This window comes from Malaclemys terrapin, chromosome 10 (genome assembly GCF_027887155.1).
Source record: "Malaclemys terrapin pileata isolate rMalTer1 chromosome 10, rMalTer1.hap1, whole genome shotgun sequence".
NCBI classification, from domain to species: domain Eukaryota; kingdom Metazoa; phylum Chordata; order Testudines; family Emydidae; genus Malaclemys; species Malaclemys terrapin.
The window spans coordinates 57254293-57277082 of record NC_071514.1 but is presented as its reverse complement, the minus strand read 5'-3'; the positions used below and the strand labels follow the sequence as shown (position 1 = coordinate 57277082).

At 54.4% G+C, this 22790-nt stretch overlaps 1 protein-coding gene and 1 long non-coding RNA gene across 3 annotated transcripts; both read left to right on the top strand.

The window, feature by feature from the left end:
* The first annotated feature begins 105 nt into the window (after window positions 1–105).
* LOC128844932 (uncharacterized) lies at window positions 106–20825 on the top strand. 2 transcript variants are annotated; one of them, XR_008446554.1, is made up of 3 exons: window positions 106–3513; window positions 19410–19579; window positions 20738–20825. It is a non-coding gene; the product is annotated as an uncharacterized LOC128844932 (long non-coding RNA). The 2 variants fall into 2 exon arrangements; XR_008446555.1 differs by having other exon boundaries at window positions 19410–19553; window positions 20738–20818.
* On the top strand, window positions 4071–7333 carry LOC128844931 (myeloid-associated differentiation marker-like). The gene has a single exon (XM_054043085.1). The coding sequence runs from the start codon at window positions 4587–4589 to the stop codon at window positions 5460–5462; it is 876 nt and encodes a 291-aa protein (XP_053899060.1). The 5' UTR covers window positions 4071–4586; the 3' UTR covers window positions 5463–7333.
* Window positions 20826–22790: the final 1965 nt, after the last annotated feature.

Genomic DNA, 22790 nt, shown 5'->3' with positions numbered 1-22790 from the left:
TCCTCCCAGTCGCCTTCTCCACAGGGCCCTCCAGCCAGCTCCCCTGAGCCAGTCCCCATCCTCCCAGTCGCCTTCTCCACAGGGCCCTCCAGCCAGCTCCCCTGAGCCAGTCCCCAACCTGCCAGGCCGCCTTCTCCACAGGGCCCTCCAGCCAGCTCCCCTGGGCCAGTCCCCATCCTCCCAGTCGCCTTCTCCACAGGGCCCTCCAGCCAGCTCCCCTGGGCCAGTCCCCAACCTGCCAGCTGCCGTCTCCACAGGGCCCTCCAGCCAGCTCCCCTGAGCCAGTCCCCACCTGCTCCCTAGCCCCACCCTCCTGGAGGTCTGCTGGGGCACAGCTGACTCCAACCAGCCCAAGAGTGAGTCGAGTCCTTTTCACACCCGGCCCTGACCCTCTCACAGCACCGCCTCTGCCCCCTCGTCCTTGGGGCTCAGCCCAATGGGGGCTCCCCCCACCCCGTGCCCATGAACCGTCCCCAGCCGCCTTGCCTATGGGGTCAGCGCAGCAGGCTGCTGCATGCCCCCCTCCTGCCAGCTGCCCCCGGCCGCACTGTGCGTGCTGCAAGCTCCTCCGCACACTCACTCTGCAGGGTACCGGCGCAGCGAGTTGGTGGCAGCTGGCAGGAGCAGGACACACAGCTGCCGCCGCCCCGACCCCCTGGACAGGAGGAGTGAGCAGACCCGCTCCAAACCCAATCCTTGCAGGCTGGCCCCTCGGGCTGCAAGGCTCTGCTCCCTGCCCCCTGCCAGCAGGGGCCAATGCACCTGTAATTGGGGGCTAGAGGCTAGTAAGGGCAGTAGGTCGAAAGCATTGGCTCTGGGATAATTGCCCTAGAGTCCCCAGCTGAGAGCAGAGCCCTTGTGGTGGGTACTGTACAGCTGGCCTGGTACATGCAAGCCGGCAATGCAGAGCTCCATGCAGGACCTGTTTGTCCAGGGGTGGGATGGAGGGCAGCTCCCTGCATTGCCTGGCAGCTCTTAATATGCTCCCATGGGGCTCTGCAGAGCCTGCCCCCAACCCCAACCCCCCTGCCCATTTAGGGCTGGCCAGGAGTTGGGGCTGAATGGTGCTGCAGGGGCGTGAGGTTGCCATGCCCTGTGCTGTGAACTCCCCAAGTGGTCCCACCACTCCTTTGCCAACGCTCCTCTTTGCTCATGCTACAGGCCCATTTCACTGCCGATCACTGGTTGCTAAAGACTATAAAATAATGCAGACTAGTTGTCAGGGCATAAAAACACCAGCTCCCACCAGCCCAGTCCCTGCCGCTCCCCCTGAGTACAAGGGCAGCACAGGGTCACTGGGAGCATGCTAGGGGATCTCCTGCCCCAGCCACTGTGCAGCCTGCTGTGGGGAACAGGCTGGGCTTCCAACAGGGGCCGTAGCCCTGTATGGCAAGGGACTGCCCCAGGGCTAGAGGAGATCCCCAGGAGAGAGGGCGTAAGACCCTGTACCACCATTCTCAGGTGAAGACAGCCTGGGATCCCTGCTCTGGGCTGGGTCCTAGCGTGGGGCTGGCCTGCAATGCTGATAAGCCAGTTAATGCACAGACCAGTGCGAAGTCTGCCCTGCACAGCTTGTTTGCTCACTGGGGAGAGGAAAACCCCAGCTCAGTCTGGCACCAAGCGACAGTCCCTGGCTTGGCCTCAGCCCAGCTGGGTGACCTTAACAAGGGGCTTCTTCGTCCCCTTGGACCTGGGTTCTCTATCTGGAAAATAGGGCTACCCCTTCCCAGGGGCTGAATCCACTAGCAAGCGGGAGGTGGGACAGGGACAAGCCAGGCCTAGATCCTGCCATTCCCTTCATCCAGAGCAGTGAGGCCCTTTACAGAGCTGGATTCCTCCACATTCCCAGCTCTGGGTGTAGCACCGGCTTCTTCTCTCCAATTACCGCACTGTCCTGCCTCCACGGGCTCTGGTAGGCCCCATTAATCATTCGCAAACGCTGAGAAGGAGTCTGGCCCGGCGCCCCCACCTGGCCTGCTCCTCATTCCCAGCAGTGTGCCAGCTGGGGACCAGCACTGCTTATCAAGGCCCCTGATGAGGAGGGGGAGCTGGTATGTCTGCCCTAGCTCTGGGGGTAAGGAGAGGTGCTATGAGCCAGTGGGCCCCTCTGCTCACTAGCTGTCTCCATCTCCCCTAGCCAGAGAGAGCTCCCACCCAGGAATGCTACAGCCACTGATTTAGGGAAGCCGACCTGTGACCCCCCGTGTCTGATTTTCAGTGGGGCTGAGTACCTTACCTGCAGCTTGATAGCAAGGCGAGCCACAGCCACACAGCCCCCCTCTCGAAATCAGGCTCCATGTGCCCAAACTGGTCACCCAAGCGCTGAGTCCCCAGGATCGATGGGCATTTTACATGCAACTGCCAGTGCCTGGAGCATGCTACTCTCCTCCTCTGCCTCCTTTACCACCCCCCACCCCTCAGGGACCCAAACACAATAACCTCGCACATTCTGTAGCACTACCCACAGCAAGGCATGTGCAAACACCACCTAATCTCTTCATCCGGCAGTGAAATGCAGCCACCTCTGGGGTGGGAACGCAACAGGTGTTTGATGGAGCCCAGCAATGCTATAATGCACCAGCTGGGAACTCCCAGGATGTGGCTGGGGTGGCGGGCAGGCAGGTGGAACCCAGGAGTCCTGCACCCAGGCCTGTGCTTCAATCGCATGAGCTGTCTCCTAGTCCCTTCTCCATTGGGACGCAGGGAGCAGCCAGGGGGAACCTGCTGTGCTGGGAGGAACAAAGTTCATCAAGTAGCACTGAGCAAACCAAACCTACAGACAGAGTGCGCCAAAGGGTAGCCTCCTGCAGCAAAGGCTGGTTCCCCCCACAGGTTCTCAGGCCAGAGTCCAAAAGAGCGTGAGGCGCAGGAGGCACTAAGGTATGCAAAAAGCCGTCCCCAGCTCAGCTCGGGCCAGGTTTCCTTTCACCTCACCTGCCAAAGCTGCTGCTGAAGGATTAATGGGGTCCTCGCCCAACTCACAGCCTCTGTTCAGTAGAGGAGGCAATAGGCCCCATCCTGCTAGTTCTTACTAAATGGGATTACAAGTGGTGGGGGGCGGGGGAAGGGGTTAATAGTTCCTGATGTGCAATACCCCAGCAGCCCTAGGCCTAGCCCTACAATGAAAGTGCAGGAGGAAGAGAGCCCAGGAGATCTCCCAAGGGTGATAAATGTGGGCCAGTCAGCACCAGCTCAGCCTGGATCGTTCCACAGCTGAATCCTCTAGGGCCACTCCTCCACCTGAACCTCCTCAGTCTCACCTGGAACAGCTACTGCATCAACCAGCCTCCTGCCACATGCACCCCAGGGCCCCATTCCTGCACCCACAACCCCTGGCACCTGCATGGAGCCAGCTGCAGACTCAGGCCCTGGCTTGGCAGCAACTCTAGCCTCAAGCACATCCAGCTGCAAAGAACACCAGCTGTCTTCACATTCCTGGATGGCACCTCCCATTCTCTGAGGGCCACAGGCTTTAACGCAGTCTCACCCTGTCGCCATCTCCCTTCAGCGCAGGTAGGAACCTCCCAGCATGCACCCCCACTTTGCTTACAGAGAGAAGGTAAGTACATGGGCTGCCGGCTGCTAGCCCAGCTCAGGGGAATTGGCGGCAGGGGAAAGCACTCAGGTGAGCAGCCGTTGTGAGCTTATGGCACTTTGCACCACTGATAGTCGCCCTAGCTTTGCAGTGGTGTAGCCCTGTTGATTTCATTGCAGTGCCTCCTCATTTATACCAGCGTGGGTGAAATCAGAATCAGCCCTGTAGCCCGCCCCTGCACACACACACACACCTTGCCCAGGTGCGAAGGCTCCCATGGGGCCGGGGGAGGGGGGTAGCAGGCTCAGTGAGGAGTGAGTCTGTGTGGACAGACGCTTTAGAGCATGGCGGTGTGAGTGGAGGGGGCAGGTGATCTAGTTACAGAGAGTTCCCAGGAACCAACCAGCTGCAGTGTACCATGAGTTGCTCTTTAACCAGCTCCTCTGTTAATGATCTACTCTGCTGCTGCCCTGCCCTGAGCAGAGAGGCTGAGCGAGCACAGGGGCACCTCCTGGAATTCAGCTCCAGGAGTGGGCCAGGCAGCCAGCCCCCTCGATGCCAAAGAAGCCCTTCACCATCCACTGTGCGGAGCTGGAGGACGGGTGGGGCCTGTGCAAGGCAGAGAGCTGGGGAGCAGTGCTGTGGGGGGGACCCTCCTGCTCACTCCAGGCTGGGCTCAGGCAGAGTGTAGGATAATCAGCCATTTTATTAAGTTTCCTCCTAGCTCCATCAACCTGGACCAGGGGCCCACCCCCTTTGCCCAGATAAGAGCAAACTCCAATTGTATCTGCTGTCCCTGGTGTTCCACCTGGGCGGTGCTGCGAGCCAGGCAGGTAGGCTGTACCCAAGATTGGCACCGCGCACTCTGTTCTAACAATACAGCCTTCCGGACCCGCTCCAGCCCTTCACGCCCAGTGCATGCCAGCGTGGACTAAGCTTTGTGGGCGAGGGTGCCTGAATTCCTTGCCTTTCCACCTGGCTCTGCAGTTTGAGAGGCAGAGGCTGCTGCTGTTGGCACAGGTTGCTGAGGTTCTCTCGTGCCAAGGGCATCATGCCAGTCGTCGAGGTGAATTTCCGCTCCTTGATCACCCCTGTGGGGATTGTCCGGTTATTTGAGATCTTCCTGTCCTGCACGGCCTTCAGTCTGGTGGCTGATTCCTCCTACTTCCAAGGAACCTATGGGGCCTGGTGCATGTTCACCTGGTGCTTCTGCTTCGTGGTGTCTGTTCTGATCGTGGTGCTGGAGCTGTTTAGCTTTTCTGAGAAGCTGCCACTGTCCTGGGATGACTTCACCAGTGCCTTCGCCATGCTGGCAGCGCTCATGATCTTCACCTCCTCCATCATGTATCCTTCCACCTTCCTCACCGGCACTTGCTCTGTCGGAAAATGTGCTTATCAGGCAGCAGCTACAGCCATGTCCTGCATCTGCTTCATTGCTTATGCCATCGAGGTTGGACTGACGCGAGCCAGGCCTGGAGATATCAGCAGCTTCCTCGCCACTGTCCCTGGCCTCTTGAAGGTATTTGAAGCCTATGTGGCTTGTCTTATCTTCTCCTTGGTGAGTGACCCCAAGACATATAACATTGAACCCGGCCAGCAATGGTGCATAGCCGTCTACAGCATCTGCTTCATTGTCACACTGCTCATCATCATCCTCACCATTGGCCGATGTCTCACCTACATACCCTTCCCTTTGGAGAAAGTCCTGGTGGGTTACAACGCCTTGGCTGTGCTCCTGTACCTGACGGCTGCCATCATCTGGCCCGTCTTCAACTTCAGAGGGAACCCCAGACCCAGTTCATGTGACAGTAGTTGCCCATGGAACAGACTTCTGGGCGTGACCTTCCTCACCTTCTTCAACCTCATCGCCTACATCGTTGACCTGGTGTACTCCTCCAGGATGGTCTTCGTGACCAGGACAGCCTAACGGAGCGCGATCAGCTGCACCCGGGGGGGTACGGGCCTGCAGCGGGCGTCATCGGCACTGAAGTGGTGGGAAGGGACCGGGGCCGCCCGTCGCTCAGGGGGGAGCTGCTTTGGCCTCGGCTGTTTTGCATTTCTTCTCCCACATCCTTGTCTTATTGGCATGTCCGTGCACCAGGGGATTCTGTGTGTATTTGATTTGGCTGCTGCTCCAGGAGCTGCAGGTGGCTACTGCTGGGGCCCATGTGCTGGTGCAGGGAATCAGGGCATTCCTTGCAGGACATGTCTGTAGGGGATGGGACGGGAAGGGAGGGACACGGACAGAACATGCTGCCTGTTGCCCGTGTGTACAGCAACCTGTGAGTGAGCCATAGAAGGGAGGGGAGATCAGGAATGAGGGGATCCCAATCCAAAGCCCACTGAAGTCAATGGGAGTCTTTGCACTGATTTCAGCATGTGCTGGATTGGTCCCTGGAATCCTGGAAGCCCAAAGAAGCATCAGGAGACTGGGGCTGAGGCTGGGTTACCGAGTCCGGGCTAGTTAGTGTGTTGTGATGCAGCCGCCTGCTGCGACTCGGAGAAACTTTCCTCTGCCACAAACTCTGGTCTGAAGACAGGTAAACAGCACCCAGGGCTCCCACCCTCCCTCCAGGAAATGAAAGTTCAAGGGCTGGGGCTATGCAAACAGTGGTGTGTGTGCTTAGAGGGCTGGGTACCGGGCTCAGGGAGGGGAGCATGCCGGGGTCTGCAGCAAGTAGGGCGTGGCAGGTAGGAATGGCTGACTGCAGAGGGGTGACGTTGGCATGGCCAGCCCCAACTGTGTGGGGCTATTTTATGATCAGTCGGGCTAGTGTTCATCTACTTTCCAGGAAAGCTCCCCCCTCACCGGCCCCATTAGGGTCAAAATCCAACCTGCAACACATGACCCAAAAAGACACCCTCACTGCTCAGCCGGGCCTCCACTTCCCCTCCCATTCCCTGGGGCGTGGGAGCTGCCATTCTATCCTCCTCCCTACCTGACAGGCAGCTTCCTCATTCATGCTCCCCTCTACTTCCCCACATTCGCCTGAGCCACACGCACAGCCCCTCAGTCGGGCGCCGCACCATACCCTCCCTGTCCCCTTTGGCAGCCCCACTCCCGGGTCTCCACATTCTCCAGCCTGACCCGTCACATGGCCACCCTCACTCCTGCGGGCAGCTTGGCTTCTTCCCCACTGGGAGCAATGGGAGGTGGTGGCCGTTCCTGCTGGGGGAACTGAAGGCCCTTGTTCACCTGCAGTGTCAAAGGGACATGGAGCCATCTCGCTGAGGGCAGCCTGTGGCTTCAGTCCTGCTGACAGTGATCGGAGATGGCCGCCATTTAGAACAGGGCTAAACTGGAAGGCAAAAATGAAATGAAATTCGTGCAAACGGTACCTGTACATGTGTATACATAACATTGCAAGGCTTGCAGTCAAATCAGGGGAGCTGGCACTGGGCCTGGCTTTAAGCTCTGTGCGTGTGTATGTGCACATGTCCATGCACAGCTATGTGTGAATACACACACGTGTTTCTTCCTATTCCTTTTCAGTAAGCAAAAAGTGCATCAGCATGCATGCAGTGTGAGTGTCCCCTGCCAAAGCAGTGCACTGTCTCTAAGGGTAGCTTCATGCTCCAGTTTTATAGTCTTCCTGAAACCTGAGCGATCTGTCCTCATTCCCCAGGACAGAAGCTTAAAGATGACTTGCGAAGGAATTTTTTTAAATGGAACTTTTGCTCTTTTTTTTTTTTTTTTTGCTGTTTTATGATTGCAAAAAGGGTGAGTGAGAGAGTGAGTTTTCCTGCTTGTTTTGTACTTTAGAAATCTCAGGACTGTCATGTCTGGTCTTCCTGGTTTTGCTGAGGGGCGGGGACCGGGGGGGGGGGGGTGTCTCAGGGATATATATTGTGAGCTCTCACAGCAGAAGCGAAGGGCTGGGTGTGTTGATCTTTAACAAAGACAGCCTTTCTTCAGAATGTTAATTTGTCATTGGCATTAAATATGCCTGACAACCACCACCCTCCAAAATCCCCCAAACAGTCTAATTAAACATTCCTTCGTCTCACCCTCTCAGGTACTCAGCTTTCACTTTCTTGGCTTTTGCGATCTCATCATTTCACAGGTTCTGTCACCATCAAATCTTTCCAAGCTAGGCAGGATTTGAATTGAATTGTGAAAAACAAGCAGAATTTTTTTTCAATGACAAACCCCTTCAGACCGTCTTTCTCCATCATAAAGAAGCAGTAAAAGAACACAAGGCCAATGTATTGTACCCTTTGCAGGATCACCATTGGGTTGTGACCTGGAGAGAGGCTGGGGAAGTCTCAATCCATGGTTTCTCCTTTGGCTGGTATCAGCCCTTCCAAGAAAAACTGAGTCAACATGATGGGGAAAGGGTTACAGAAGTTTCCCCAGGAAAGAGTAGCCCGCCTCTAGTGATTAAACTGATTTAGTCCGATCTGCTTTGGGGTGGATGGGGGCATGGTATGAAACCTGGACTCTAGTGTGTTGCACAGCAAGTCAGGCGGTATTAAGGCAAAAGCAACTTCAGTGCATTTGATTTTATATCTGTCCAAGCCAAGTGGAGTGAGATCATGAAGACTGCAAACCCATGGATGGAAAACCCTTCCCTGGCTGCAGCATTCACAAGGTGCTAGCACAATCCCGAGCTTTGGAGTAAGCCAGCGGTCCCAGGCAGCGCGCAGGAAGGGCACAGTCTCAGTTGGGTACTTACCATGTATGGAGCCGTAACTAGGCCTGGGACAAGCAAGCCTACTTGTGCTCCCTATCATTTTGTTGGTCATTTTTCCAACCCATTTTTCCACCCCTGTGGCTTTGCACCCTGGGCAGCTGCCCCACTCGGCCTGCCCTGGTTACGGCCCTGACCGTGCACATCACATGTGTGTGTTGCTTGCTTCTGGGGTCAGGTGCACACTGTAAATAAAGTTCACTAGCACAGACTGACAGTTTTAATGTCTTGGTTTGTTTTTTGTCTGAGCACGTGTTTCAGCCCAAGCTGTTATGGAATCCCTGTATGCCCACAGCACTTTAAAGAGGAAGTTGTGCTTACGGTACTCGAGTGGGCTGAGTTCAATGCCTGGCTCTGCTACAGACCTCCTGGGAGACATTGGGCAAGTCATTTAACCTCTCGGTGCCTCAATTCACCAGCTGTAAAATGGGGTAATACCAGATTTCTCCCACCCTCTGTTTGTCTCATTTATTCCCATTTTAAGGTCTTTTGGGCAGGGTTTGTCTTTCACTATGTGTACACAGAGTGCTTAGCACAAAGATATCCTGCTCTTGGCTGAGGCCTCTAGGCGCTACTGCCAATTTATAATAACTGTTACCTTCTTAGTGTGTCCAGAACAATGGCTCTAAGACTGAAACTTCCTGTTCCTCTAATGCCGTCACAACTAATGGGCAATCTCCCATTTCAGTCTGGCTGAGCAGAGTGGTAGGTTTAGTGATGTCTGAACTGTAAATTATCTATAGAGATGAGTCCCAGCACACAGGGATTTCAGTGTTTGTTCCCACAGGAGACTGATTCAGGAAAACAGGGACATCAGGTCTTGCTGACAAACTGTAGACCCCTTCCCCACCGCTGCTGTCACAAGTTCCCCTCATTTCCCATCGGTTGCTGGGTTTAGTGGGTGTGTGTTGGTGGCCTGTGATAGACAGGAGGTCACATGGGATGATCTGGGAGTACCTTCTGGCCTTACACTCTATGACTATGAGTTCCCCCAATGTTGGAATTCAGTGGCCAGAATTGGCGAGGACCCTGCATTTACTTCTTCGGGGGAGATGTCGCTCATCCATTGGCTCTCCCATTAGGAGAGATGCTGGGGCTCTGCCTTGAATTACCCCGTGACCTGGACTCCAGTGTGGGGCGATGCCTGCTCAGGGTAGTCTAGTCCCAAGGAGTAACCTGCCCCCAGCCAGCCCTTGTGTGTGGGGAAGCGAAGCAGAACATCTTGGGGTCAGAGCAAGCCCGTGGGAGTAGTAAGGAGTGGGACTTCTCCAGCAACAGCTGGGACTGGGAGCTGCAGCAATGGGCCAGGAAGAGGCTCCAAATCCCAGATCATGGCAGATACTGTCAGGTCCCCAGAGCACATGGCTTGCTCATGGAGAGATACTGTGTATGACGGGGATGGGAGTTCCCCAGAGGTCCGATTGGGAGAGTCCAGCAGGGCGTAGATCCGGTAGGTGTCTCTGGCAGGGACAGGGCTCCCTAACGGTGCCCTTGAAATGGTAGGCAGCTTTTACTGGACTAACCGATCTGGCTTTCCATTTCTATGCAGTCATCCATGGAACTCAACGCACTTTACTTTCAGACCCTCATGAAGCATAATTCCCATTCACCAGATGGGGAAACTGAGGCATGGATGAATGACATGACCTGCCCAAGCTCAAGGTGGGAGCTAGTGGCAAAGTTGGGAACAGAGTTCAGCAGTCCTTGCTCTAGCCCAGCAGTTCTCACACTGTGGGTTGGTACCCCGTTTTAATGGACTAGGGTCAGTCCTGGGTGGCAGAGCTCAGGTTACAGCCCCACTGCCTGGGGTTGAAGGCCTTGGGCTTCAGCTTTGGCCCCTCCTGCCCAGAGTGGTGGGGCTCAGGCTCCCCGGGCAGCAGGGTTTAGACGGGCTCAGGCTTCTGTCCCCCCCCCCCCCCCCCCATAGTCATTTTTGTTGTCAGAAGGGGGTTTTGGTACAATGACGTTTGAGAAGCCCTGCTCTAGCCAATAGATACAAATACCAGTAATAAAAGCCCCAGGCAGGCTTTCCAGAATCCAGCTCTTTATCAATGTGTGGGAAGCAAGGCAAAGTGCTGCCAATGCACTGGAAGGGCGGCAGGTGGCAGAGTGCAAAGAGGTACAGATCAAAGGAAGGAGGAGCCAGTAATGGGTGGGGGCTGGAGTGTCTTAAAGATCTCTCCATTGCAGCGTGAGAGGAAGGGAATGCTGAGTACACCGTGTGCGTTGGCAGCTTCCCAAGTTCACACCTAGTTCACATAAAATAGAGGGTGTTGTTTAAGGATGTGTGAAGTGCAGCGAAGGTATAATGAAGGTGCAGCCTGTGAAGACTACAAGTACCAGAATGCAATGCTACATGTACTCCACGGATACGTTGCAGAATTCTGTCAGCTTCAGTTTGGCCAGCCCCTCATTTGGATTTAGCTGGTAAGAGATTTGGAGCAGTGAGTCTCTCTACTGTATGTACAGCGCCTAGCACAGCGGGGTCCTGATTTATGGGTGGCTTCTAGTAATACAGTACTGTACAAGTAATTGTTCTTGAGCTGCCATCTAGTGGTAAAACTTGGGGATATGTCCTGGCTTGACCCTGCAAGTGTCTGATTTATAATCCCAGCCTGTTCCAGCCCTGCCTGTTCTGGGAGTTGTGGTGGTACAGCATGGAAGATGGAATGGGGGGCACTTTCATTGTGAACACCAGATCAGATCCAACATGGGTCAGTGTGACCTGCCGGCTGGTCTATAGGAAGTGTGTGTGTTGTGTTATGTACCAGGAGGTGGCAGCCCAGCCCCTAATGCAGAAGTGTCCACACTGACCAATCACAGCTCACCCGTGGGCTGGCTGGCTTTGCAGAGAGGCTCCCCTAGGGCCATGTGGGGAAGTTTGCCCTGCCTGCGCTGGGCCTGTCCTGGGGATAAATGCTGAGATTCCCTCTCTAGGGCTGTGTACTCAGGGTCTCTCAGCAGCACAAGGGGTGAAACCCCTCTCTAGGCAGAGGGTCCCACACAGGCCCTGTACCCTGGAAAGGGAAGACCAGAGTGGGGAACAGAGAGCTGCTTGGTGATAATCCGTTACCACTGTATGTTGGCCTGGTGTTTTCTGTAAGTCAGTGCCTCTCCCTAGGGGACCTGTTGGGCAGGATGGAGGTGGCTCAAGCAGTGGTATGGGGACAGTGCTGCCAGCACTTAATTCTGGGGACTCTTGCTCGATCATCTGCTGAGCCCTACAAAACTGGTTTGACCAGGCAGGACAAAGCCTGCTGAGACTAACAAAGAACCTGGCAGGATTTAAAAGCTGCTCTCGGGACAGTGTAGGGGGAGGGGAGGCAGATGGAAAAGCCCTGCAGACACAGGAGCCAGGGGGAGGGCTGGCTGGAGAAGCTGGGCTGCCTAGCTCCAGCTGGGGACAGTTACAGTAGAACTCTAGGTCAGACACGTGCACGTACACTCGTTGTTCTAAAATCCTTCTCCCTCTAGTTCTTTGTCCCTGCTGTTAGACAATCTGCTGTTTGCAGAAAGCACCGGATTCCTGGTCACAGGCTCCCAAAGGGAAGAAATGCAGGTGCCCCAAATGCCCCCAGTCTGTCAGAGTTACAGGGCCCTCTCTGGGCTCCGGCCCCTGCCCATCTCCGGGCTGGGAACGTGTAACGCTGACAAACCCCGGTTGTCAGCAGACGGGATCGAACCTGGGGTCTCTGGAGCTTGGTGCATGAGCTAAAGGCTGTAAGCAGACTCATTAATTGCTCGCTCTCTAAGTGGTCTTGGTGCCACTAGATGGGACAGAACACCACACCCAGAAGGTGTGTGGGTTACAAACACACCCCTCGGGCATCAGGCCCCCTGCCCCTCTCCGGCCTGGGCACGCACCATTCCGGCATCAGGCCCCTTGCCCCTCTCCAGCCTGGGAATGCACCCCTCTGGCATCAGGCCCTCTGCCCCCTCTGGGCTGGGAACGCACCCCTCTGGCATCAGGCCCCCTGCCCCTCTCTGGACTGGGAATGCACCCCTCCAGCGTCAGGCCCCCTGCCCCTCTCCGGCCTGGGAATGCACCCCTCCAGCGTCAGACCCCCTGCCCCTCTCCGGCCTGGTAACGCACCCCTCAGGTGTCAGGCCCCCTGCCCCTCTCTGGCCTGGGAACACACTCCTCGGGCATCAGGCCCCCTGCCCCTCTCCGGCCTGGGAATGCACCCCTCCAGCGTCAGACCCCCTGCCCCTCTCCGGCCTGGGAACGCACCCCTCAGGTGTCAGGCCCCCTGCCCCTCTCTGGCCTGGGAACACACTCCTCGGGCATCAGGCCCCCTGCTCCTCGCCGGGCTGGGAATGCACCCCTCAGGGCTCAGGCAACCCTCTGAGAGCAGGAGCCTCTGCTACCACCTGCGTGTCACCCTGCAGGGCCGATGGGGCTTCGGGCTCCACAGGTGACCCAGCCAGAGGCTTCAGAACTAACCATTCCAGCACTTCCCTTAAGGCTTCTGAAGGGGAAGCTGCCTGCTGGCCATCTTGTACCTCCGACCCACCCCAGACAGCCCCCTAGTGTGATGGGGTCTGCAGTCCCTCTCTGGCCAGGAAGGGGTTTGGGAGAGCCTATGGGCTCAATTAGCTGCGCCCCGTTACACCTGTGAGCGGTGCCAAGTCTGGAGGGAGGAGTTAAAAGAGGAAAAGCCCAGCTCAGTGGGAGCTGACTGGGGAAAGGGGTAGATCTCCTGGAGGGAGGCCAGGGCAAGCCTGAGACTGCTGGATGCCAGAGCCTCCTTGGGGCAGGTGGGCCTGGCGTAGGCTTTGTCCCCTGTGACTAATCCACCCTCCTTCGGACATCCTTGGAGGAGTGAGCATTGGAAGGGGCTGGGAGGGAGGCCTAGAGACAGGCTGAGCTAGGAGGTAGCCCAGGGAGGAAGCAGTGGGGCTGAATAGACAGAGCTTAGCTGCTTGCTATAGGGTCCTGGGTTCCCTGTTGGCTCCCAGGGGATGGTGGCATGAAGGCCCCCGGTGACAAGGGCTGGAAGGCCAATAAAGTCTGAGGTGAGGCTGAAGGCCCAGCAAGAAGCCAGGAGGCTGCTGTTGAGCTGGACTCAGTTTACTTCCAGAGAGGTGGGACTCGCTGGCTGAGTCGCAAGAAGCAATGGACGACTGCAGGGTTGGAGCAGCTGTTGGTGCCCGTGGAAAAAACCCTGCTATGCCATGCTCAGCCAGCAGGGTGCACGCCCATGGTGAGTTCCTCTTCTACACCGTGTGAGTGGCATGTGCACAGATATCACTGGTCTACAATTTTTGAGAAGTCGTCTGCTTCAGAGATAAAATGTGCTATTTATTATGTATTTTGATGTGCTGAATTCAAATATGACAATTAAAACATCTGATTGGCTACTGTTTCTAAGATATTTAAGTTTTTACATTTTATGTCTATGTATATTGTGTAGATAGTAGAGTTTTAATCATAAATTGTAAACCTAGGTCTTTTCATGTGTTTATGGTTGCTTTACATGATAATAGTTCACCTGTCCTGTTTATGTAACACTTTAAAAATCAGCAAAAGGGTTATATAAATCAAATTTATTATGAAACAAAAGGCAAAAAACTATTATATACATAGTTTAGTCCTATTCAGTGTCTACTCGGCGCTTCTTGGCTTGTCTCTTGTATTCATTAAATGGAGCATCTCTTGTCACTGTCCAGCAATAGTCTGCAAGCATTGATGGGCTCCGTTTGCCCTGATAGCGTTTCTCCATTGTTGCAATGTCCTGGTGAAATCGCTCACCGTGCTCGTCACTCACTGCTCCGCAGTTCGATGGAAAAAAATCTAGATGAGAGTGCAAAAAATGTATCTTTAGTGACATGTTGCAACCAAGGCTTTTGTATGCCTTGAGGAGGTTTTCCACCAACAACCTGTAGTTGTCTGCCTTGTTGTTTCCGAGAAAATGTATTGCCACTAACTGGAAGGCTTTCCATGCCGTCTTTTCCTTGCCACGCAGTGCATGGTCAAATGCATCATCTCGAAGAAGTTCACGAATCTGAGGACCAACAAAGACACACCTTCCTTTATCTTAGCTTCACTTAACCTGGAAATTTTCCACGGAGGTACTTGAAAGCTGCTTGTGTTTTATCAATGGCCTTGACAAAGTTCTTCATCAGACCCAGCTTGATGTGTAAGGGTGTTAACAAAATCTTCCTTGATTCAACAAGTGGTGGATGCTGAACACTTTTCCTCCCAGGCCCCAGTGACTGTCGGAGTGGCCAATCTTTCCTGATGTAGTGGGAATCTCTTGCACGACTATCCCATTCGCAGAGAAAACAGCAGTACTTAGTGTATCCAGTCTGCAGACCAAGCAAGAGAGCAACAACCTTCAAATCGCCACAAAGCTGCCACTGATGTTGGTCATAGTTTATGCACCTCAAAAGCTGTTTCATGTTGTCATAGGTTTCCTTCATATGGACTGCATGACCAACTGGAATTGATGGCAAAACATTGCCATTATGCAGTAAAACAGCTTTAAGACTCGTCTTCAATGAATCAATGAACAGTCTCCACTCATCTGGATCGTGAACGATGTTGAGGGCTGCCATCACACCATCGATGTTGTTGCAGGCTACAAGATCACCTTCCATGAAGAAGAATGGGAGAAGATCCTTTTGACGGTCACGGAACATGGAAACCCTAACATCACCTGCCAGGAGATTCCACTGCTGTAGTCTGGAGCCCAACAGCTCTGCCTTACTCTTGGGTAGTTCCAAATCCCTGACAAGGTCATTCAGTTCACCTTGTGTTATGAGGTGTGGTTCAGAGGAGGAGGATGGGAGAAAATGTGGGTCCTGTGACATTGATGGTTCAGGACCAGAAGTTTCATCCTCTTCCTCTTCCTTGCCTGACTCAAGTGAGAATGATTCTGGTGCATCAGGAACCGGCAGTCCTTCTCCGTGGGGTACTGGGCTTATAGCTGATGGAATGTTTGGATAATGCACAGTCCACTTTTTCTTCTTTGACACACCTTTCCCAACTGGAGGCACCATGCAGAAGTAACAATTGCTGGTATGATCTGTTGGCTCTCTCCAAATCATTGGCACTGCAAAAGGCATAGATTTCCTTTTCCTGTTCAACCACAGGCGAAGATTTGTTGCACAAGTGTTGCAGCATATGTATGGGGCCCACCTCTTGCCCTGATCTCCAATTTTGCAGCCAAAATAAAGGTGATCGGCTTTCTTAACCATAGTGGTTATACTGCACTTTTGTGATGCAAAAGTCACTTCACCACAAACATAGCAGAAGTTATCTGCACTGTTCACACAAGTACGAGGCATCTCTGCTCACTTTGGCTAAACAGAAATGTGTCCCTTTGCAAAATCAAACACTGACAAATAAGAGAGTACGACACTGTATGATTTCTAGAGCTGATATAGGGCAATTTGTTCAGCAGAGTAATGTAAGCTTCGTTATGATTGCATCCAGGGCTGGCTCCAGGCACCAGCCCTCCAAGCATGTGCTTGGGGCGGCACCTGGAGCAGGGTGGTGCTCACCCGGGGAGAGCGGGGCCGCGGCCGGGCTCGCCACCCTCCCCCCGGCGCTCCGGCCCCCGGGAACAGTGGAGCCGCAGCCGGGCTCGCCGCCCTCCCCCGGCACTCTGGCCGGTCGGGGAGAGTGGGGCCGCAGCCGGGCTCGCCGCCCTCCCCTGCACTCCGGCCGGTCGGAGAGAGTGGGGCCGCGGCCGGGCTTGGCACCCTGCCAGCAGCGCTCCCTGCCGGGGATGGCAGGAGGCAAAAAAACCAGAGCCGGCCCTGATTGCATCATCCATGACTTCTAGGAATAACATGATGCAATTCATATCATGTATGACGCAATACCAGCTTCAGATTGCATCATTAATTGTTTTGCCTAAAAAGCAAGTATTGTCCAAACCCAGTCATAGATTTATTCATAGATCCAGTCAAAGATGTATTTTAGTCATTTCTGGTATAAATTGAGATTGCTTCCCTTTATAACTCACTTATCCTCCGCCATTCCCAAGTCAAGGGTCGTATATACTGACCCATTAGCATATCTTGAAAACTAGAGCCAATCAACAATTTTAAGCATAATTTTCATTCTCAGTGACCCAGAATTAGTAAAGTTTGACTACATTTATTTCAGAAGCATTTTGGCTGTAGAGCAGTGTATCCAGACAGAAAACACCAGCTCAAAGGCAGGCCAACGGACAGGAGTAAATCCTGCCAGAGCAGCACCACATTTGTCCCAGAGTGCGCTGGCTGGGTGTGTTCCAGGGGTCACAACCTCTGGCAGGCCCCAGCCACACCCTCTGCTCCGCTCTTAGAGCCCTGCGTGGCCACAGGCGAGTGGAGGTCGGGTGAGAGCGTTGGTTGGGACAGCAGTACAGACAGGGTCTCCGCCAGGGATCTGCCCACTCTACAAATGCAGCCCTGTCAGGGACCCTGCCCTCACCGTGGGCTAACCTGGCTCCATCTGTAGCACAATCCAGAACATATCCGTGTCTCGGAGCAAGACTCCAGGCTGGTTCTGGATCTGGCCTGAGACTGCATCCCTGCTCCAGACTGGAACTTCGTTGAGCTGGTTCCCTAGCAGGGTTGCATTTGTAGCCTAGTCAAGCTGGGGATGGGCCAAGGGAAGCCACACCCCCCACACCCCCACCCCGGGAGCTGGGCCTCAGCTTGCAATGCCAGCCAAGTGCCCACAGATCTCCTAGCATAGGCAGGGGATGCTGAATACCTTAACAGCTGGGGATCGGGCACGCGCACCTAAGGAACACCGATGCTGGAGCCAGCACACAGTGGCTCCAGAGTGCGGGGTCCCAGAGGGGACCAAAAGCTGCAATTTCATGGAGGGATGCAAATGGCCCCCAGGCCAGGCGGGGAGATGGGAGACATATCTGTATCCCAGGGGGATCCTGCCCCCTGCAGCCAGCAGAAGGAAATTGGGAGGCACAGAGATGTAGCTGGACAACATGCCCATGTCCAGCAGGGCAGCCACCACCATCCCTCACCCCTCCTGCCAGGCATGCAGGCAGCCCTCCCCCCAAAAAAGCAGCAGGACAGGCACTGCTGCAGGAAGTGGGAGATGTCCTGCAGGAGGGGGCCCTGTTCGGAGGCCAGGCCACCAGGGCGAAGCGCAGGAGACCAGCACCCGCCTGGGCACAAGCTGTGAACCTCAGTGGGGGCTCTGCCCCCTGGGCTCCCCCTCCTGCTGCATTATGGCCTCCACCGCTGCCTTCTCCTCCTCTAGGGAGCCAGCCTCCTGCTCTGTGTCCAGCTGGGGGCTGCCTAGGTGCCACCCCCAGGGCCCACACAGCGCCGCTGCAGCTCGTGCTCTCCACCTCCCCTGGTGCTGGCCCCTCCGTTCCTGGCTTCTTCTTGGCTGGGGAAACGGAGTGGGGAGACTCATACAGAGGGTGCTTGGACCCTGCTGTGGGCCCCCCACATGTCCCCTGCCCCTCCCCACTCCTGCCTCACATGCTCGGTTCTATTTCTGATGTGCCTGAGCATTGCTCTGTCTGGATCTCAGGCACTGGCGCCACGCCTTGAACCACTCGGGCAGCACTAACCGGAGACCCCCCTAAGTGTAGCCACAGCATGGGGCTGCTGGCTTCGGCTGCTGGCCAGGGGGCTGGTAGGTAGATTGGAGGTGGCTGAGCCCCCCTCTAGCCCTAGCCATTCACTGCCTGTCTCCCTGGGGGCAGCAGCTGGTTGGCTCGGCCATTTGGAGTTGAACTAGACAAGCTGGTTTGCACCTGTTACAGGCATTTCAGATGCTTGGCTAAGAGACCTATGAAGAGGTGTCGCCCTGGCCCCACCGCTCCGCACAAGGCCCTGCACCGAAGCCTGGCAGGGTGGGATGCCCTTTCATTCACCAGCCAGCCCAAACTAGAGGCGTGACTGGCTGAAAAGCCCAGCGCACTCAGAGATGCAGGGCTCGGCTCTCCCCTTCACACCGAGACTGCTCGGGGCTGGGACTTCAAGAATGGTGCCAAGGCCGCAGACATGAGGATGCCTCTAGGGAACGCGCGCCTGCCCTTGACGCAAGCACCGCGCCAGCAAGCTGCTCTAATTGTGTCTACGAGGAGCCGCACTCCGTAGAACCTCTGTCTCCCAGGATTGATACGTTGCTATAAAAAGCAACCTGCAATCCTTCAGTTTGCTCTATTCTGGGCTCCGTTTAGCAAGTCGCACGCTCGCTGACTCTTAATCCAGCAGAGCTTCAGGATGTGTGTGTGGCAGCACACACGTGTGGCTGTGCAGCTCAGCTGGGGTGGTGTGATGGTGTGTGGCTAGGGCATGTGTAATCTGCTTTGCTGGGGGGAGGTGAGAAAGAGAGAGAGAGGGTGGGCACGTGACTTTCTGCTTCAGTTTCTGTTGTATCTCCTTGTGACTTTGCTTTTGTGTGTGTCTCGCCCGTGAGTCCCTGCTTGGGTGGGGTCCCAGCGCAAAGGTGGATCCGTGAGCCTCTGCCATCCTGCGCGCTGGGCATGAGTTGTGATGCCAGGGCGCGTCTGTGTGTGTGTGTGTTTCTTGGCACTTGTCTAATTCTCCCCCTGTGTGTGCCGTGCCATGTCAACATGGGTGAGGCTCTGCCTTTCTGTGTGCAAATCTGCGGGGAGACAGGGGGCTCATTGGGTAGGAATCGCCCGGCTCCGGCATAGAGAGACCTGAGGGATGGGGGGGCTCAGTAGGTGGGAATCACCTGGCACAGGTGTGGAGACATGGGGGGGGCTCAGTGGGTGGGAATCACCCACTGTCTGAGCCATGTGGGGGGAGGGGCAGCTCAGTGGCAGACATCATAGTGTCTGTAGATGTCTTTGCAGAGCTGCATAGAAATGGTCAATTTATTGGCAATGGGAATGGAGACGAACAGGCAGATGTTACAAAGGAAACAGCAGCATGGTTTAGAGACAAACATCAGTGCAGTGGGGAGATGAGTCGTTTTTGGGTTCCCAGCTTGGGACAACCAGGTGTGGGTGCTCACTGCCTCCGAAAATCAGGCCCTAAATGGAATACCCAGCATGAAATGAGTGCAGAATGGTACGGGAGAGATGGCTGGGGAGGTGGGAAAAGAGCCTGGCCTCATGCACTCTGCTGAAAGCCAAGGTCACAGATAGGGCAGACGAGACGCGGGATGTATTGATGGTCACTGGGGGTGTCAGTCCTGACTAGCACCAGGGGCTAACACAGTGCTTGTGATTTCACAGCGTTTCAGGAAGGTGTTGCAGAACCTGAAGAGACTTCCACATGGCATCTCCATGGCAATGTATGCATACACATTCCATGCAGCCTTTGCCTAGGGACTAATTATTCCCTGGTTTTGGTGCGGAACCGGAGGCCACATGAAGAAGGTGCCTGATTGCTCGGACTCACTGGGGTAGGGGACTGAGTGCTAAGTTCAAGGGGTATGCAGCCCACCTGGGGTTTTCTAACCTCTGTGCTCCTTGCCCAAACCCAGTGCATGGCATTTTATGGGAGGTTGGAGAATATTCATCTTAAACTCAACACTTTCCTGCACCAGGCACTCGACGCTTCTGGTGCAAACTCAGGAAACATGAACCTGGCTAAGCATGAGTGCTCCCATTGTCACCCCAACTGTAACCCGACGGAAGTCAATGGGACTGCTCATGTGCTCAGGTACCTTGCTGAATCAGGTCTATGACTTTAAGGGACAGTTCTTCCCTCCCTGCTGAAATTAATCTTGCGCGACTGCCCTTGGCCCACACTGCTGTAATAGCACAGAGAGAAAAGAGATCTCTCCCTGCCCTGAGAAGTGGGATGCTTGCATCTGGGCAGCATGTCTGGTTTGGTGTTCTCCCTCGGAAAATGTCAGCTTCCCTTGTCGCAGCTGGGTTCTGGGCCATGGCTCTAGTCCAGACATGGGACCCAGTAGCAGGTAAAGGTCAGTGTGGGGACATAAAATTCTGGCACATGGTATGTGGACCAAATCGAATGGGGTTAATGAAGACGCTCTGCCCAGAGGATGGCAGGAGAGGTCACCCCATTTACCCTGGCCTGGTGCAGAGAGGCTTTGGCAAGTGAGGATTCCTCACCCCATCGAGTGTAAATCAATTGTGGGGTCTTCATCAGTGGTGCTCCAATTTGTCCATCAAGATGAATAGGGGCAGGAGAAGCCCCAAAAGGGGAAGGTGGGCTAGAGGGGTACAGAGCCTGGCCCCTGTGATTACGTTATGCTCCTTGTTAAATACTGGGTCCAATACCAATTCCCATGCAGATGCTGCTTGGTGCGGTTCATCTGGGTCAGTGCTATTTCCTGGATTCCTAGGGTGAAATCCTGGCCCAGTTGAAGTCAATGAGTTTTTCCATTGATTCAATGGGGGCCAGGTTTTCCCCCAGAGATTTTTCAGGTCAGAAGAGATCATTCTGATAATCTGGTCTGATGTCCTGCAGAGCGCAGGGCAGAGAACTTACGTTCTTTAGGCCTCTGAAAATCTCCATGGAATATTTTAGGAGAAATGTCAGTATTCATCCTGAAACTTCTGCATGTGGCTAACTAAATGTCCTCTCTCTCCAGCTGGAATCAATGGGAGTGGAGCTCCGACAGCTTGTCTGATCTGCTCTTCAATCTCCTACAAAGGGAAGTGCGGGTGTTTTTATTTAGCGCTGGGCTCGGCAGGTTGTGGGGTGGGAAGTTCGGGCCAAGGGGGGAAGGCATTATAGGAGTGTTTGTGCATCGGGGTGGGGAAATAGGGTCAGGGTTTCCAGCCACGGGGAGGGGATTATAGAAGTGTTTGTGTGAGAGATGGGGGCACTGGCTTGCTAGCATGGGGTGCATGTGTGCTGTGAGGAGGGTTGCTGAACAGAATCTTACTTGAGCATCAGATATTGCTGAGCTCTTCTTCCTCTGCTGGCAGGCACCCCTACCAGCCGAGGGGCTACTTAAGTTCATCCCTAGCTGGCAGGTCAATGTGATGCTGAGCTCTCACCTTCCCAGGCCTGTTTTGCTACATCAGCGCCTGCTCCTGGTGTCCTTGGCACTATTTTTAACAGCATATGTTTGCCGCAAGGAAAGCTGATATCCATCTTGTCCATTCATCAGTGTTGCTTCCCTGGAAAGACAAAGGCTAAATTTATCCCACTCCTCATCAGCCAAGCGAGGCGATATAAATGCTCCCCGCTCCAGCCCGGTCACACACACTGACGTTGGTGGTCCGGGGGATCTCACATGTCCAACATCCACAAACAAGCCGGGGGCCAAATCCACTTACACAGATGCCAGTGCACAGACCAGCCTCAAGGCTTGTCTACACTTGAATGCTATAGTGGCACAGCTAGTATAGACATTACCTATGCCAATGGGAGGGAAGATTTTTTCTGTTGACCTAGCACTGTCTACAGGGGGACTTAGGTCGCCTTAATATGTCACTCAGGGGTGTGAATTTTTCACACCCCTGAGAGCTGTAACTGGGTCCATCTAATCTAGTGTGGACCAACCCTTACACGGCCCAATTACCTAGGGGACACTCACCAACTCCAGGATGCAGACACCACCACGCGTACAAAACACATGCCTGCCTGATTCACATGCCCTCTATCACTCTGATCAGTGCATCTTGAGTGAATTGGATCTGGGGCTAAATTCCCTGTTGACGTAAACTGGTACAACTTCATTGGCTTCTGTAGATTTGGGCTAGTTCACACCAGCAACCTGTCTGGCCCCTGGGGTTCTCAGCTCTTCCTGACTTCATTAATGCTTTTAAATTTGTGAAGCATGTGCCAAGACACAATGGTGATGGACCCACTAAAAATGCCTCCGAGGCAGATAAACGATGCCACGCTGGGTGTTGACAGGAACTCCCCTGAATTGACATCAGTCTGTCTCATGACCATAACAGGCCTGATGCTTCCATCTTCCCACTCCCAGCCTCCCTATATGCCAGGTTCAGAAATGGATGGCTGTAAGCCCCTGATTTCCAAAGAAACCTGGTATATTAGGCTGAATGCTACAGCGCACAAAGTCCTTTCCTAAGGATTTCACATTCAATGGTTTCCATCACCACTAGGTGGTGTAGATCTGCTGCTAAATTTTTTCCATGGCAAAAGTAGATGGATGTTATCTTGTTTTAACAGAGAAAAATCAGGGACACTGTGGTTAAATACCTCCTTTCCTCTTCCCTGCCTGGATGCATCAAGACAAGGTCAGGTCATGACAGCAACAGAGGAAAAGGCTATTACTGAAACCTTACAGAAGTCCCAGCAGCCGCCTCTTCCAACTGGCTTGGAAAGATTCCTACAAACAAACTTTCTGTCCCATGAGACTGAAGCCAGCTCATCTTATATTGGGCATGCCCAAACTTTGCCTAGCTGGGAGCCACGCATTAGCAACTTCCAGAAGCCCAAGGGATCAACTTTAATTTGTATAAAATTGTGTGACCCCTGGAGACTGCATGTCCTGGCATGCAATGTGCTACCTTGATCCAAACAACCCTTCCTTATGCATCAAGATGGAGCACTGCATGTAAAGTTTCAAGGGCCATGCTTTGTGTATTAAAGACCAGGTCAGCTGCAGGCTACATTCCAGAACCCGGGGAATGGGATTCAACCCACAGGCCACCCCATGTCCACCC